At 36.8% G+C, this 18,453-nt stretch overlaps 1 protein-coding gene across 3 annotated transcripts in view; it reads right to left on the reverse strand.

The window, feature by feature from the left end:
• IL17REL (interleukin 17 receptor E like) overlaps positions 1-18,453 on the reverse strand; it is a 46,685-nt gene that overhangs the window by 13,300 nt on the left and 14,932 nt on the right. For 2 of the 3 annotated variants that reach the window (XM_030016307.1, XM_030016306.1), the window contains exons 2-9: positions 14,383-14,410; positions 8,483-8,632; positions 7,567-7,676; positions 5,994-6,108; positions 4,349-4,393; positions 3,373-3,512; positions 3,138-3,209; positions 834-888 (exon numbers count right to left, since the gene is read on the reverse strand). In XM_030016307.1, coding sequence (XP_029872167.1) covers positions 834-888; positions 3,138-3,209; positions 3,373-3,512; positions 4,349-4,393; positions 5,994-6,108; positions 7,567-7,676; positions 8,483-8,632; positions 14,383-14,410 — 715 coding nt within the window. The remainder of the gene's footprint in view (positions 1-833; positions 889-3,137; positions 3,210-3,372; positions 3,513-4,348; positions 4,394-5,993; positions 6,109-7,566; positions 7,677-8,482; positions 8,633-14,382; positions 14,411-18,453) is intronic. The other variant, XM_030016308.1, reaches the window with a different exon arrangement.

An 18,453-nucleotide genomic window follows, 5' to 3' on the forward strand; every position in this document is an offset into this window, starting at 1 on the left:
CTGCCACAATAAAATAAACCTGAAATGAAGGCTGGGCTTACTAAAGAGGAAATTGCTTCCATTTTAACACAAATGTATCGGACCTGCAAGAATGTGGAAGGATTGCAGTGAATGTCTATGCAGTTTAATGGAGTTTGGATGCACTGTTGTGGGTTGGTGTTTTTATTCTCTCTCAAGGTTTTTTTGTTGGTTTTTTTTTTTAAATCAAACACTAAAATCCCTTAATGGGCTTCTTAGCATAGTCTGGGGAAAAAATATTGTTGTACTTATGTTGGACTTAACACAATAAAACACTTTTTCAGCCTATGCTTTTTTCTATCTGTCTGGTAAAACTTTAACTAAAACCCTATGTAATACAACAATTTCTTTTTCAACTGTCATCTCAGACCAAACTCTGACTTTGCTGGAACACTTTGTATGAATATTTTCCCATTAAGTATGGGAACTCCCATATGCAGTTAACTGTCTTCTTTTTCAACTCCGTATTCCCTCCTTTAAGTTGGATTTCAGACACCTTCTTCAAATCTCTCCTTGAAGCCTTCTTCTCACATAAGCATTTCAAAGCTGACCTCAGTGGCTTTTCTTCCTTCTGGCCAACTTGTGTGTGACTTAAGAAAATGTGGGAAATGACTAGAAAGTTACTTAGTGTTTATATTGGCATAAATTTGGTGAACAGTATGGTCTGAAAGTAAGTTATTTCATCTACCCACAGTATGATAATTTCCTTGAAGTTTTGCAATCCATGGTTTTCACCTTAGATGAATTTCAAATTGCAACATACTACTGGAGCTGCTGAAAATCACTCATATAAAGAGTAATCGCACAGTACTTGCCATTTTCAAAGGGGCAACGTTGTATCCTCCTTGCATCTGGAATTGCCAGCCAACCCTAGAACCCAAAAAGTGGCCATTAGCTAGAGATTCTCAGATACACTAGGTTTTAACATTTCAGACAGAATATGACAGAACACCTTTCCACCAAAGATAAAGATGCTATGTTTATTAGAAAGCTTTGGAAATAGTTTTTTAAAAGGATGTTTTGCACTAGATACCTATATTATTGTTCATCGTTAGGGGGATAGGAGCTGTTGAACTAAGGTGATTCCTTTTAACACTATATCCCTACTATTTCTGAGTCATATATTTAGCCCAATTTCATTTAGAAAGTCTTCCAGTTTGATTTTCATTAAGTTTCTTACAGTGTCATTACTTTCTAGGGATATCAAAAGACATTCAAGAATCACATCAGATCTCCTGGCCTTTGTAATGGTAAAGGATGTATCCTTAAAATCTGAGGACTAACACTTAACCCAATCTACAAGTATATGTGCATGGCTGTTACTATACCCTAATTATTTAGATTCACGTGCAAACGTTTGTGTTACTCTCAGTCCCCATCTGTTTGCTCAGCAATTGTATTGTGGAATTCTCTGTGTATATGCTGAGAGGAATAACATCTTTCCAGTGACCTCATACCTTTCAGAGTGGAATAAAAAAAATCCTTAGGCTTGGAGGAGACCTTGTGGTTCAACTCGCATATTAAGGTATCTGATTTTAGGTGCTTACAATGTACATATCTGAGTGCAATTGAAGTGCCCAAATTACTATTACAGTAGCCATACGAAGATCTAGCCAATGTAGCCAGTGGAGTCTACAGTGCTATCCAGCTCATCCCAAAATAGCCATCTACATTTGGTCAGTTGAGTAACTGACTGCATTTACTAGATTTCCATTGACTATAAGAGTTTGGACATCTAATTCAAATGTAGATATCTACATCTGGACATCTACATTTAGGTATTTTAATACGCAAGGTAAATCCTACCCCAAAATTCACTAAGAAACTAGGTTCACATAGTATCTTTATATTTTACCAAGATCATTTTAAATTGGTTTGATGACTTTTTATTTGTTTTTATGAAAGATATTCCAAAATCTCACTTCTCAGATTATCAGGAAAAAATCTGTAGCTATCCTGAATATATTCATGGAATGAAGTTTATCCCCCTTCATTCTTGTGGCAAGAATTGCTTTAGCTTAAAAAAATCTGTTCTTTTTCCTTATAAGTGACCCTTCTGATCTGTATTTAGATAACAAACATAGTTTCTCTTTGCATGTGTTTTACCAGGCTAATGAAAACATGTTCTTTGAATCTCCTTTATAAGACAGTCTCTCCGTTCCCCAACCATTCTAGATTTTTTATGTACATCTTCCATTTGAATTAACCTTTCTTGAATATGGATACAAGAATTGCCTACAGTATTTCAAAGAAGGCCTTGCCAATACTTTCCTGTTAGCTTGGAATAATCTAACCCACTAGACCTTCGTTCACGTTTACATCATGTAAGCACATTAGTTTAATCATCCTGCAATAAACTATTACACTCAGATCTTTTTTCTTCCACTGTTATTTCTAAATGAGGACTCACATCTTACAGCAAGAATTCTTTTTATTAGAGCGAGTCCATGAACTTCCACTTCATATATTACATTTCATCCTCCTTTAGTTATATCACATATGAAGATCTCTAGTCTCTTCCAGTTATCCTGACCCTCTTCCATTTTGATTACACCTCTCAACTGTATTATCAGCAAATCTCATTAACATGTTCCCACATTTTGTGTCCATGTCATTGCTGAAAACATTTATATAAGAACTGCTCTAAGTGTGGTCCTTAAATAACCTTCCTACTAGCACAGCCCCATTCAACAGGAGTAGTCAAGTTAGCCCTCCAGCTAGGCATTATCTACCATACAAATCTTGTTCTTGCTCCCAGCTTCCTCAATTCCTCTTTTCGTTTCTCATGCAGTACTATATCAAATGCTATGCTGAAATTCAGTCAGATTGAATTTTCTGTCTTTTCATTGCTTATAAAAATCAGTCAAATTAATCTTACACAATACTTTCCATAAATTAATGTAAATTGTATCCCATTTTCTTCTTATCTCCATGTTTTAATTAGTGTTTCCTAAAAAATCTCTTCCACATTTACATAATGATAAGGTCAGACAAGCCTTAGTGAAAAACTTAGGTCTAAAGCCTTTTTCTACGGATTTTTCCTCCTTTCTTAGCACAAATCCCAGATAAATTTCTTTAATCAGAAACACAAGTATATACCAAATTCCAGACTGTATTACCTCAATGCAAAGACAAGGGAGTAGCTGAGAATATTTCAGAGAAACTGATTTTAAAGATTCCTTCCCTTTTATCTGAAATGAAAAAGATGGTCATGAATCCAGGACAGTAAACGACTTTTAGTAAAGCTACATGAAGATATAGAAGGCCATTTCCTATAACTATGCCCTCAATGAGCACTTCTACCTACAAGCCACCTCCCACCAGTTCAACAAACTGCTCTGAGCTTTAACTCACCACAGCAAATGCCCCTACATCTTCACAGGTAAACCATTTGTGGCACAGGCGAACATAATAATCTTGATCTCGAAGAAAGTTGGATGCATTCACTGATATAATTTTCCTTGCCCTGTCTACTTTATAATCAAACTGCCCAGCTGAAAAAGAAAATTCAAGCATGAAACTATCACGTCTGTTTCTTTATTACTTTATTATTTCTATTTTGTTATTTCTTTAGAAAACATACAGAACGTATTTCATAACTTGATGGAGATGAAATTCAACTTCTATAGATACTTACCTAGGATGTTTGAATTAATTCTTTTTATGTCCTGATATTCCTAAAGGTATTCTTATTTTATGACATTTAATAATTTTAATGAGAATAAATCTCAACATTATTCAGTTTTAAATTAGCACTGGCAATTCTGAGAGGCCAGTACACCTACCAATTTTACCTCAGCCTTAGTACTTGGAAGTCTTATGTAGTTCATGTACAAATACTTGAAATATACACACTAATACTACTACAAAAGCTGATTATCCCAAGGTTGCAACTTCCTTTCATAGACAATATGTGCAACTATGTTAGACAAATACAATATGTGGGGGGATGTTTGTTTTTTTTTATATTCAAGGGTATGCCAAAATCAGGATAGCAGTTTGGCAAATTAATTTCAATCTGTTTATGAGATCTGTCTATAGGCAAAATATAAAACCAGCCATCCAAAGTGCATGAAAAGGACACAAACCCATTTCCAAAAGTTTAAGCATTAAGTAGGTTGTCAATATGTTTATCTGCTCTCTAGCATTTCCAAGCCAATATAAAGAAACCCATTTTCCAGGACATTACCTATCAACCACATGGTAATTATAAGTAGTGGCATTTCTAAATCATCGTTTTTTTCCCTGCTTATTCAGCTCTGAAAACATATCTTTGTATAGGTCACCAGAAATATCTCACAGCTTTAAGCTGTATAGAAGATCAGCTCACCTGAACAAGCTGGAATATATTTTCCCACATCACTGTTTCTGCAATCTGCAAAATAAAAGCCAGAGTTTTCTTCAGTGCTGCTTTATTTATATAACTGTGTAAATAAACTGCCAAATTATCCAATAGCTTCCCAACAGGAAACCAGTCTCTAATACCACTTTTTAAAGGCAGATTTACATCCAGTGCTAGATAAACAGCAGAAAAAGAAAAGCACCCTTACTACAAACAGAGATTATATCACAACTTGCCTTAAGAAGCTATCTCACCAGTGTGGGGTTTCTACTGGAAAACCTCATCAGCAGTTTAAGGTGGCAATCTAGGATATAACATTGCATTTCTTTACCCAGTACCTAAAAATAATTTAAGTAATAATAATCATAATAACAATAATTTCAGTTATTCTGTCCTTGAAAGCTACTCCTGTTGTTTACCAGGTTTATTACTCTGTTATAAACAACTGTGTATTTTTGCTATTCTGACTCTACTCTAGGCTTACAAAGAAACACCCTATTTAGCTCCCAGGAAGCTTACCAGAATTAGAGGCCAGGTAACACTTTCAGAATTAATATCTAGTATTTGTATCTTCAAAACTTAAATCTTGATTTAAGAACACTAAATCAGCTCATAATGTGCTGCTTACTGTTTGCACCTTTCCTTGCTTAACTTGGTATTAGAGCAGCGCTTTTCTGTCATTTCCCCACATAGTTCTTTTCCACAGAGAAATATTTCCTTTTTTACTCACCCTTGTAAAGTGTCTTAAAAGTGGGCTTTATAAAATGTTATTTTCCCCCCTCTTTATTCACAAAGTACATATCTACTTCAATAGTGAATTGGGATTTATCAAGAAAACAAAAGGCTTTTTAAATACAAAAAGGCTTTACTGCTATGAAAACATCAAACAGACACAATGTCTCTTATACTGTTGCCACGGGACGATACTGTACCAAGGGGCAAGGGAAAGAGCCGCCCACCAACAGGCTCTGGAGATGGGAAGGCAGAACAATCCCAGGCACTGGATCAAACAAGGAGTCTCATTTCATTTTTCGCACCACCATTTGGTGCACTTATCTCCACTAGCCACACTGTATCTTGGTCGGACCACAGTGCTGAATCTATTTTTATATGCATATGGCAGGCACTTTACCCCCAAAACATGGAAAAATGCTACCTTATCTTATCCAGTTACATGAAAACAGGCAATAGAACAGCTAGCTAATGAAAGTAAAAAGAAATTTCTTTACATTTTGTTATTAAGCTTTCCTCAATCTCTGAAACCACCTGCAGCCTAACTACGAAGAGAAGCAGAGGCTCCATCTTATGCCAAGAGAGCACACAGGACTGAACCTGCAGGCAGAGAAATAGCACATGCCAATCACAAGAAGGCCAATTAGGACAAATGCATAGTGTAGTTCAGTTTTCCGTGTACTGTTAGATACAAACTCTGGTCTCTGGTTTTTATAGTGAGTCAGATATTTATATGCACAAAATAAATCATCGAAATGTAGAATAAGACTGGTCCTGGCATACATGATCTACCATCCCAGAACGTGATTTGGCTTTGCATTTAGGACTTTTTGGTTTGGTTTTGTTTTTTTCTTTGAAAAGATGTTTCTTGAAAAACTTCTGGTTTAAGATGTTTTCCTACCTTCAACATAGTATTCCTGACTCAGCTTGACTTCACAGTAATTTGGTACTGTTTTCATGGTCACATAGATGTGTTGTGCTACATTGACTTCAATGCAATTGAATTGTACCTGTACCTGTTTAAAACATTTATAAAATCAAGTTTGTGCGTGACTTCCAGAATACATGAAAACCACTGATTATCAGAGTTAAGCAAGCAATATTCTTTATTTAAATTTATTTATATTTACAAGGAGCATTAAGCAGTCTCAGATATTGTAGCATTAAGAATGTAAAAGAAGCAGAGTATCATTACTTCTAATCCAGGATGTTGCTATCTTCTTCAATTCCAGAAATCCAAGTATCTACAAGCTATCAAATAATCCTAAAAGCATAGAAATACAGGTACCCAATGCTTGTTGAACTTCAAAAGTTCATACTACCAAAAGTTACAGTTCGTAGGCATTTTACAAGCAAAAACACTTGCCGAATAGGAAAAAAATGTCTGTTTAAACATTTAATGGTAACTTCAGCAAATTTGTTCATTCCAGGAACAGTTTGTGAGAGAGAAAGTAATTTAGGAGACAAAAGTTGAGGTCCAGTTATAGCAGGTCATTCCCTCACTGATAGCAGTAACTATTAAAAATTCCATATAGGTTTTCATGTTGGATATACTCCTATTTGGTACAAGGCATTTGGAAGGTAAAAGACATCTTATGTCACCATTCTAGTCACTGAACTGAAACTAAGAAAATTTCTTTAAATATGTTTGTTGAGTCTTGCCTATAAACTTACCTTACTCTAAAAGCTACCAATTGTTCAATTGCTGGCCCTGCATTGCCTATAGGGATGTTTGATCATCAAGTAATACAGAGCATAAACTGCAATTGCAGTTTGGGAGAAAACTTTGTTTCACGTGTGCAATCAATATAACATTTACAAAGCACACAAAGTAACACATTTTGTATGGCATTAATAACAGTTACCCACCAGTAATTGAAAGCAAATATTCATGTCTTTTAAACAGTTGGTCAAGGATGGTTTGGGTTTTGGGTTTTTTTTCCCAGTTGCAAATTTTAATAAATACTTCTGGGTTCAGTTTAGTAAAAAAATTGTACTCTGCTGTTGCAATTATTACCATGACTTTAGGACAGATGTGCACAAGTGCTTAGGCACTTGGCTGTCTTCTAGATGTGTGAATTCCATTGACATGGTTGGACTTAAATCAATCATATGTATGCACTTAAAATCTCTGTGGCATTGTGCTTCCTAGCAAGTGGAGTTACAAAAGCTTCCCCACGATTTGGTGGGCACAAAAAGAAAGCTAGCAAAATTGATACAAAAATTAGGCTTTGCAGAGGCAGCTTCTCTTGCAAAAAGGTAAGTGGGAGAAGTACAAAAATGGTGGAGAATTGAATTTATAGGTTATAAAAGGACATTTTGTTATGGAGTTTCATTTGACAATGCTGAAGCATACATTTCATCGCAGTTTTCCACAAAGTCAATAAGAGAGAAAAATAAGAGAGATACAAAATATATTTTTTCCAAAGGCTCATAAACATTTAAATGAAAAACAACCCAAAAAGGGAGTCTACCTTCTTTCCATTAAGCATCTTGCTTTTTTTCCTAGCAAATCTCACATTTGTGCACTGAGAATGCTGTGTGTCCAGTGAAAGAGAACATATTTCCAGCCCACGGATATTCTCTGAAATGAGTTAGGAATAGATTTCAAAAATATAATTTAGGCACCTTTAAGAAAAACAAAAAATAAATTAAAATATACCATATCGTAAGCTTTCCTTCTGAGTGAAAGGCACACATATTTTATCTGTTTAAAAAAGGGGCGTTATATATAACACACATGTGGGGTAGGAGCAAGGATTTAATACAGATTCCTATAAATTAAAGCTTTAATTATGCAAATTCTTATGCAAATTTTAAAAAAAAAACAACTATTAACTCTGAGTGAAGAATATCAGAAAAAATCTAAATGGTAACACACTAAGGACTTGAATGGCAGGGTGTTAGTAAAAATAGACTATGCCCAAAAAGTTTGAATGCTTTTATTTTATTTTAGTGTAGAATTGTAACTTCAGACACATAAACCATTTCTTCTGCTGCTGGAGAAGTCATTCATGTCTGAATTACCAGAGCAGACAGAAATAATGTGTGTGTGTGCGCGCGCGCGCACGCATGTGCGCACACCCATGTCAGGGTAAGAAAGAAAAGGGCACCAGTATGCTTCAGGCACTGGTAGAGGACAAGTTAAGTGTATTACATTGGGCGTAAAAATTCAGTTGTCTCAAATTCATTATCTCAGTTCTCATTCCCTCAAGAAGGGCCACGGTTTTATCTTGGTTTGTAGTAAAATAGTTTCACAAAAAATATCTTTCTGATATAATTACATGAAAACAGCTTGGACACAAATATTGCAATACGGAACAAAATTTGGCTGAACAGCTATAAATAAAAAGTAAACAGAAATGATTCAGTAGCAGTTCTGCTTCCTACCATCCAGACTCAGAATTCCTTTAATGTTTAAATGTAGAGAGCATGCGCTTCCTTGGACACATTTCATCACTGTTGAGATCTTCATGCTTTTCAGAACCATAGAAGATAAAGATGCAGGAGCATCATGGCAGAAGCTGTTTAAAATGCCACCTACAAATACAAACACAAAGACAGAGAAATCTCATTGTGCACAGGATATCTGGGGGAGAGAAAGCACCAAAGGTGAAGCTCCAGCTCTACTGAAATCAGTAGGGAAATCACCACTGACTTCAGCAAAGCCAGTACTTTAGCTAAGACTTTCACATGGCCCACATAGCTAGTTGGCTTCACTAGCAATGCAGGGGGATTGGAAAGAACGACATTACAGATGGGGTTTGATAATAAATTTCCTGGCTTAGGGAAGTGCTAACCCACAAGAGGAAGGAATCACACTTCTAACAGTTAAGGCTAGCAGAGCATACCTAGAGTAATAGTGTTTTTAAACTATCAGATCTGCTAGATAGTGGCTAGACTAATAGTTTATTTAAACTTTTTTTCAAAACCATTACCTGTATATTGTGAGCACTCTCATAGGTAGTATTTTAATTTTAGGATTGGCCGATGATCTCAATGACTGTTAAAATATCACTTTCACACAAGAGGGCACCATTGCATTCCTAGTCATGGAAAAATCCCTCACACCTACAGGATTTCCTTCTGCTTTAGACCAGAACAGCAAGAGCAGAATAAATATTATCCAGGCCTTCTTCAAGGTGTAAACAGTAGGCACAAAACACAGCTACTATGTCTCATCTTATTTTCCTATGGCAATTTAGTCACCCCAAAGCCTTAGGACATCAGTTTGTGCAGCCACCTTCTGTAAGCTAATGTAAAAGAAAAAAACAGTCTTAAGGCCGCAAATCTCAACAGTTAGCCATATTTCATCTCTTTCTACTTCTCAGACCGCCCTGCACAGAAATCAGTTAGTTATTTATGAATTTATTTTGGTACAGTGGATTTAATCCTCAATGCATTCCTTGGGCTTCTCTACCTCACATACATTGTAGTCTCAAAAATTAAGAGTCCAAGAAACTATCAAAATGAATAGCCAGGGAATTGGGTTTTGTCCCTTAGCTTTGTGGTATACAATGCAGCATACCTCATTTTAGCTGTAACTACATCATAGCAATTTCTTTGAAATATTTCTTACCCTTCTCACTTTGGTCCATAGCATGAAAGTTAAAAGACACCCAAGTAAAACAAAGTATTTTACTGCACATTCTCCTCCCCCTGGGGAGGGGCTGGAAGACCAAAAAAACATTTGACTCTTATTAGTCATGCTGCTTAACATAGTCCTAGAAGGAGTTCAAATAGTATAGCGAAGAGCATAGTATGAAACAGCAGTGCCACGATACTGTGGTTGCCATAAAATACAGGGTAACACTCTTAACTCAAATCATCAGGAAAGGGTGCATCCCTCAATGTCTAGCCAAGCATTGCTGTCAAGCGTGGATGCCCACTGACTCACATGGAAGACAGATCCACAGTTCTCACAGAGGAAAGGTAGGATGTGGAGGAGGAGGAAGGACAAATCTTACCCTTACTTACCCCTCCAATGAAGGAAAGTGCTCTAAATTTAAAGATTGGAAGTGTATTAACCTGTATAGGACCTCTTTCTATATTATGAGACCCTCACTTTCACAGTGTCCAGTTGCAGTTGAAGCCCATTGTCAAGGATTGGATACTGATACATGCAGGACGTGAAGACAGGCTGACATAAATGTGGTACCTTGGCTTGAATCTGTCAGGCCTTAAGGTGCCCTCACACTTGGTATCAGGAGAAATAAGTCCTGCATAATACATATCAAAAGTCAGAAAAGACAAACACTTCACACCTGAATCTCCATTCCATTATCCTGGTTTTGTACCATTAAGCTTGGAGGCAACAGGATATGCTGATATGAACCAAGTGGAAAAGAATGGAAAAACAAGCACACTCCACCTCAACTGACAGTAGAGTCAACTCTCAATTATCCAAGGTAATATTGTCAATGAGAGAAAACAATTTGTGCAAACCAAAGAAAAAACACTGATCATTCAAAATATACAAATTAGGCTTTACGAGCAGTGGAGTACATTGACTTTTGAAAAATTTGTAACCATGTTTCCACAGAGATGAGGCAGCCTTAAGAAGTACAGTACACAGCAGCCAGATGTGAACACTATATTCCATGTTCCAAGAACGGGTGGTGTAATAATCCTGAAGGCACATCAGGATGCATGGAGAGTTATTGTACAACACCCAATCAATCCACCCACAGTTACTTGGGAGGTTATTATATTGCAGAACTACCTGATAATTATTACTAATAATGTGATAAGTGATGATTAGTTTTAGCTCTTTCTCTTTGCTCAAAAATATATTTTCTTGACTGCATCGTATGACATGCAGTTGTGGATACCAAATGGTATCCAGGACCAACTGTTTCTGCTTAATTCCTTGGTTGTTGGTGTAACTTTCTTGATCCAGGCCTATTATCTTGCCCATTCCCATGTCTGCGTAGAAATGATTTAAGGGAAAAGCAATGTATATGTAAATATACACATTGTCAAAGCTGACAGTTCTTTACAAAGTATTCCGTTTGGGTGAATTTGACCAGATTTTTTGACACTACTTATTTTTAGGAGAGACTGTCATGACTTAATTGAATTCAGTCCTTAGTTACTACTGCTTGAGGTATGGTATTATCAAATGTCACAAGCTTGGAACTATCTCAGGAGAATCCTAAGCCATACCTATGTGCGTTAGTGACAATGGATCAGTATCAGGCAGATGTACAAACACAGTTTTAGGGACTACCGTCTGTCCGTAAGCAGGGACGCTGTCCTCCTTGATCACAGTTTCTACCTTCAAACTGAGAACAAATAAGTAATACACTAGATAAAATGAAATTACTTTTCCACTTTGGATTTTTTCCATTAATTTTAGGATGCATTTTGACAATTGCAAAATATGCTGCTCATTAATAATAATTTAAATTGATCATATCATGCATGAGGATATTAGCTTTGGATCACAATAAATATATGATACAAGGAAGAGCTGACAGAAAATAATTTCATGCTATAAATCATCACAGTATGAGACTCATTTCTGACTAATTCTTCAGTAAACTCCTACCTTATCATCTTTTAATCCCCCCGTTAGTTTTCTCTGGAACACACACCTCTTTCCTTTTCTCACGAGTAGTTTGATCTACACCCCAGAAGACATAAAGATACATCTTGCTACGCAAACCATCTGATGAGTAAATCTTGCCTGAATTTTATGTTTATGAATTATAACTGTAATTAGCCCTACATGAGAGAGGGATTGTTGCTGTAATAAAAGATTCCTTAATTATGGACACATATAAGCCCAGGCATAAAGAAGGCAAGGCTTATTGTTCAGCATGTAGACACTTTCCTTGTACTTTTGCCATCAGCTCAACCACAGCAGATTATTTTTTTATCTGATGATGCAGCAATCAACCCAGAACTGTCACGACAGCAAAACACACCTTATGTACACTTGGATAATAGAAGCCAGAGCTGAGCCATGAATACGCAATAGAAATGATTAGATGGATAATTTGAAGCCTCAGGCAAGAAGGTGAAATTGGAGAACAGAAAAAAAAATGGCAGAGAAAACCCATTAATAACAGGTCCAGGCCAACACCCAACAGAAGATCCTAACTGGGGTTTTTTTTTTCTGGTATTTCTTCCCTACAAGAATTGTAAGAATCTGAAATACCTAGTATACTGACAGTGCTAAATTTTTGAGCGTATCTAAAGCACACTAAAATTGCTTCACTGGAGCATCATTCCATGAGTATAAATTACAGTAGCGTTTCAAACCTATTTGCATAAGATTTACCACAGTATCTGCTGCATCTGTGCATTAGGATGATTCAACAAGATTCATAAACAAACTAGATATGCTCTCCTAAGATAACCACATGGTGCACTTCAGTTAATATATACCAAAATTCGCTACTTAAAAGTACTTACACCAATTATGAAATTGATTAAATTTCAGACTGGCAGCCTCTCTTTCACAATAGATTGCAATGCACAGTAAATTAGACCAGTTTCACAGTTGTATGTTCAGAAAATATTTCAAACTTTCAAGGACATGGGACAACATGGTGATATACCATGCCAAATACATTTTCTGAGAATGTAAGGCTTTTTTTAAATCATTGATATATTGATAACAATGTCTGGATATATTACAGTGCATTTCAAATACTACAGTAGCCCTTATGTACTACTAATGGTCTAGAAGAGCAGGAGGGAGAAGGCAGAGTCAAAGCTATGTTGCCAAATACTACTGAGCTGATAGCTGCAAATTCTAGGAAATAAAGTCATCTATTTGTTGCAGCTAAAAGCAATGACTACTGCAAAGGTGCTCTATTATACAGTTAAGGTCTTTTAAGGTAATTTTACCTCAAATAATAAATAATAAAAAGAATGACTATAGAAAGGGAAGTATGGAAATTAGTATACACCCACTGTTGCACAAGTGAATTAGGATGAAGACTAAAAAAAATGTTTTTTCATCACCCCTATAAGGCTGAGTCATCCTACATGCTACTTGTATTAAAGATAGCTGATAAGTCATTTTCAGGCAGCACTGAAAACCTACAACCAGCTCTGCTTCATGTACATAATCTTGAAAGATAAGGATCTTCAGTTTACAAACTCTTCAGTGCCCAATGTCTATATCCAGTTAAAAGCTAAACATCTAGTTTAAGCTTATGTCCATCATCTAAGCACCTCTGGCAGTCAACAGAGAGGGAGAAGCCCTGTTGCCTCCCTCCCAGTACATAAATCACCTTGTCCTAAAATGGGTTGAATGAATCACCACCTCGTGGTACCTGCAGTGAGTCTCCACTATCTAGATCTGCATTTGTGTAATACCCAGCACAGATTTTAACTCATAACCAACAGTATTGCAGGTGTCCTTCCCTTTGAGACTAGGGTTGAAGGGTTTGGTTTCCTCAGCCTGTGCTGCCTGAGGGCATGAAGGCATGCTTCATCTAGGCAGAGCAAATGGCAACGCCCCTGTTTCTTCTATCTTCCACGTAGTTTGTGTAACTAGCAGCTCAGCTGCTTAATCCTAAAAAGATTCATTCACAATCCTTGAACCGGCCACCGATGGTTCGCTCTGCTTACCAGCAGAAGACTAGAGACTTTTTCTGATGGGACTTTTAACTGCATCCCTTCCACAGCTTTGTTCTTTCTCTCCACCTCAACATGTGTCCCATAAATACCATGCTTTCAGAGCAAGAATCATCACAGCTGATGTTCGGCTCACGGCCCACGCCATAGCATCAGCATCTCACACGCTTGTGGCTCAGGATTGCGGTTGCTCCCTGTCTATGGACTCTCTGCCACACAGATCCAGGAAAGGCACTCTGGAGACAAGCAGTGCTCAGAGCTGGACCTCCAGCTAGGACTGTCCTCTCAGAGGGGACTGCCTGCAAGGCAGCTGCCTCGTACTTCCCTGTCAAGTGACTGTGTGCACTGGAGGAGTGATTAATGGAGGCTTCAGAGTTCAGGTAATTCAAGAGCCTATGTTATTACTGTAGGCAATAATAATAAGTAGAAGCAATAAAAACATGTGAAATGACTAAGCAATTCTCCCAATTACCATCTATGGTAAGGAAAATTATAAAGCAACAATGCACAGTCATTATTAACCTATTATTTATCAGAGCCTACCAATTTCCAATGTTTTGTACATTACCACAAACTGGTGGTAAATACTGTCATGACAGTGACCTGGTGTCACCAGGAAAGTGGATATATTATCTGCAATAAATTATGTTTACTTTTCAAAAACAAATGTAGTAAAAATATGAATGATATATACTCACTGGAAGGTTTGCTTTTACAATGAATCCCCTGCAAACAGAAACAAAAATAATATAAAAGCTGAGGTAACAATAAAAATAAATATTGCTTTATCATTGTACAGAAATATAAACATACCTTAAACAAGTAAACATATTCACAGTCCACAACAGAAATAATTTTCAAGACAAAAAAAAGAGATTTTCAAATACAGTGAAAATGCACAACACTACTGCATATGACAGCCCGATACATATGGGGACACAAGATCAGCATTAGCCTTATTTTCATGTATTTCTACTGAGCTGCAATTGTTATAACAAGTACTACAGTTCCATCAAATACAGACATCATTTTATCAAGTACTGCCATTCACACTGACCAATAGCTTATTTATTGTTTTGTCAAACTTTACAATGGACTGCTTCATACCAAGGCAAAAAACCCAAGTGATTTTTTAGTGGAAGACATCTAGAACACTACAGAATATTATATAATTTTTAGAAGATCACACTAGGCCAATGGAAGGAAGTATTACAGTAATCACAAATGAAGTTTAGAAGTAAGACTTGCCTTTTTATTTCTGAGAACTATCTGGCTCAGAATCCTGAAGATGAAGTTACTCAGGCACAGTACTTATCATGTTCAAATGGGAAAGTGTTTTTGTAAGAGGCATAGTGAACCTGACACTGAGATTTTAACAAGTTTCCAGCTATCTTTCAGACAGACTACATCCATTTTCCCAGTAAAATAAACACTTAACCACACACTAAAATTCTGTAGAGTACAAAAATAACAAATCTTACTTTGACGACTATGCATGACATTCTAAAGACCATTACTTAGCCAGCAAATACCGTTTTATGCTGTTCTGGCATTCAAGTTTCTGACATAGCACTTATACCAATATTCCTTTGTATACGGCATATATGCTCTCCTTTGCTTTCCTTTAAAATCAGTGTCTCATTCACAGAGATGCTTTTGTCACACCCACAAAAGAAGCAGGCACCACCTTGTCTCCTCTGCTCTCAAACAGACCGGCAGCTTTCAGTCTTTTTAAAACGTTTTAGGATCTTGTCAATAAGCCAACAATCTGTGAGTTTTAGAGCCAGCAAATTCTCTCAGTGGACATTTGGAAGTTCTCCAGCTGTAGACAAACACAGAGACTGCAGCCTGGGTAAGCATTAGCACAACATAAAATAACTATTGCTTGGTCTTCCATGAGGCTTTTGTCCACAGGTAATTCTGTCCTCCTCATAAACGTAGCTGTAGAGCAAAATCATATTATTGCTGCAGGTGAGAAATGACAGCATGTTAGCTACCCTGTGGCAGCTGCCTAGAGTACCTGAGAAGTGTGTTTTCTGTCCTTCATTGCTGCTTTTAAGTTTGTAGCTAGATAAGCTTGTTTTTAAAGAAGGCCTTTAGAAAACCAGTGACCAGTATCCAAACTGTATTAGTTCTCATTCCTTTATCCTTTTGGCACTTCTGTTTTTAATAATCACTTCTGGAGCTAAGTTGCCATCTTTTACAATTAGCCATTTGTTACTATGACTCATAAAAGTGCAGATGCACAAAAGGTGGTATTTTAAACCACTTTTTATAATAAGACAGAGATAGTCATATACTTTCGTAGACTGAAGATTACAAAAATTACTTGTGACATTGTTAAAGATACTACTTTGGCTGTTTCTACACAATACTACATCAACACTCAAAGAAGTAGGGCCTGTTGCAATAGGACAAGAAGTAATGGTTTTAAACTAAAAGAGGGTACATTTAGACTGGACATAAGGAAGGCATTTTTTACAATGAGGGTGGTGAAACATGGGAACAGGTTGCCCAGAGAGGTGGTAGATGCCCCATCCCTGGAAACATTCAAGGCCAGGTTGGACGGGGCTCTGAGCAACCTGATCTAGTTGAAGATGTCCCTGCTCACTGCAGGGGAGGGGGGACTAGACGACCTTTAAAGGTCCCTTCCAACCCAAACTATGCTATGATTCTGTAAAGGAAATCAAACTTCTTTACATAACTGTTCTAAAACTGAGGTACTTCTATTTCAATTGTTTCATAAATTATTCAAATTCCCCTCAAGGACTGAAAAATGTAACTGATGCGGCCTCATTTCTGCTGTAACATGTTCATAGAAATACTTGTCATTTATTAATTATTTCTGCTTCCCCCCCCCAAAAAGCTTCATTGGTAGTTTGCCGATTCTCCCAATGCACATTCATCAATAGAAAGAAGACTATAGCTTTCTGAATAATTCAGTGCAACACTAAACCAATAGAAGTGGAACTTGCCAGCTCATATAAAACTACTGGAATTTTAACTGCTGTTTCAAAGCCTTGATTTTGAATTATTTCTAATCAAACCCTGCAGGAATATGCAGAAGGACAATTTGAATTCAGTCTCTTTACTTGAGGTTCTCCATGTCCTTAGGGAGTGGAACAGACAAATATACAAAATTACTGCAAAAAAATTGAGCGAGTGAGTTAGGGAGCTAGCTTTCTTGGTAAGCAAACCTAACTGTTGGATCAACTGATTGCTGAGCCACTGCTTACTGGAAGAAATTAATCTCTCATGAGGTTGATAATTTAGCAAATTACTTCCGTATTTTTAACTTCCCATTTTGCAGCCAGACTACTGAAAATATTTTGGTTAGGTGGCTTGAGAAGTTCCCAATTGTCAGTCAAAATTTCTTAGACCGTCATCTTTAAACTAACTTCTCTAACTATTCTTTCTGGTTGCAATCATGCTGCAAAAATTACATTGAAGTAAATGACAAAATTCTCACAAAACGCAGAGGATTCAGCCTTTTACTTAAAGAAGGCCAGTGCTCTGGAGCCCCTGTTATGACACCGGAAAAAAGCAAACTGTATGTAAATAAATTATCTTAAGTTACAAACATGAAAAAAACCCCACTCACTTCTGTGGGGCTGTGGGATGATGCAGAAATCCTCCTATACCTTCTAGTCTATCCTAATTAATTATTGTTTTTCACTATTGCTCAGGTGAATCCTACCATCTGAGCACCTTCCAGTACCGTCTTGCATTTATTTTCTCATCTTCTCCTTGGGAAAAAAGAAACATATCTATCAGTGATTTTTGTTCTGGTAGGAAGATGTTTTGTCATTCTTGGGCACTTGTTTTTTTCTGAGTGAGGACTTGTTGGGAAGGTTTACATAAATAATCAAACATTTGCATAAACACTTGCCAGTTACAGCGAACATTTGGTCATAGCTCAATTCCTTATTTTTAGTGTCTCTTTTTATTTTACAATACCAAGGGGGGTGGGGGTGGTATTTTCTTTTATAATCATTTTGCAAAATAGTCAAAACAGACAGTTTGTCTCAAAGAAGAACTCAAATAAATTAACCAAGTTCCTCTCCCACTTTCTATATCTTTTGTTTTCAGGAATTTTCAGTGATGAATGCAATAGAAAAACATAACACACTAAAACCAGAATGGAAATTTTCTTCCCCTTTCACAAATGCCATGGGTGTCTTTATGCAAAAATAAGATCCTGAACACGATAGTACATTTTACTCCTATACAGAGAGCATCTTTGATTCATATCTGCTTTGGCAAACAGCCTAAGCAAAATATACTTACACAACGCACAAACAGTTAGGGATTTTCCTATTTCCCTAGGGTTTTCCCCATTTGTGGTATTACTCAACTGTAGCTAGAGGTTATCTGAACAGACACCACCAACGTGCAGCATTCTGAATAGAAGGTGTGGTGCCAACTTTTTAGCTAGCAAAGCAACTTCTCCTCAATCTAAGCCAATTGTAATATCACATTGTTTTGTTTAAAGACTGTAGAGAGAAGAAAGTGAGATCAGCAGAGGAAGACTTGGATTTCGGGGCACAGAGAGTATTTTCATGAACTAAAATTGCCAAGGAAAAGAAACAAAGATTAGATCTGCTTCCCATTTCCTCTCATATCTCCAGGCACTGAATCAAGCACAGATTTGTGGAAATTCTTCCCTGAATGTTCTGTCATGTAGGAAAGAGTCTGAGGCAAATTTGGTTTCACAGTCTACCTGTTAGCTCTGTTGCACCTCGTTCATAGAAGAATTGGTGGCAGCTCTT

This window comes from Aquila chrysaetos, chromosome 5 (genome assembly GCF_900496995.4).
Source record: "Aquila chrysaetos chrysaetos chromosome 5, bAquChr1.4, whole genome shotgun sequence".
Taxonomy (NCBI): Eukaryota; Metazoa; Chordata; class Aves; order Accipitriformes; family Accipitridae; genus Aquila; species Aquila chrysaetos.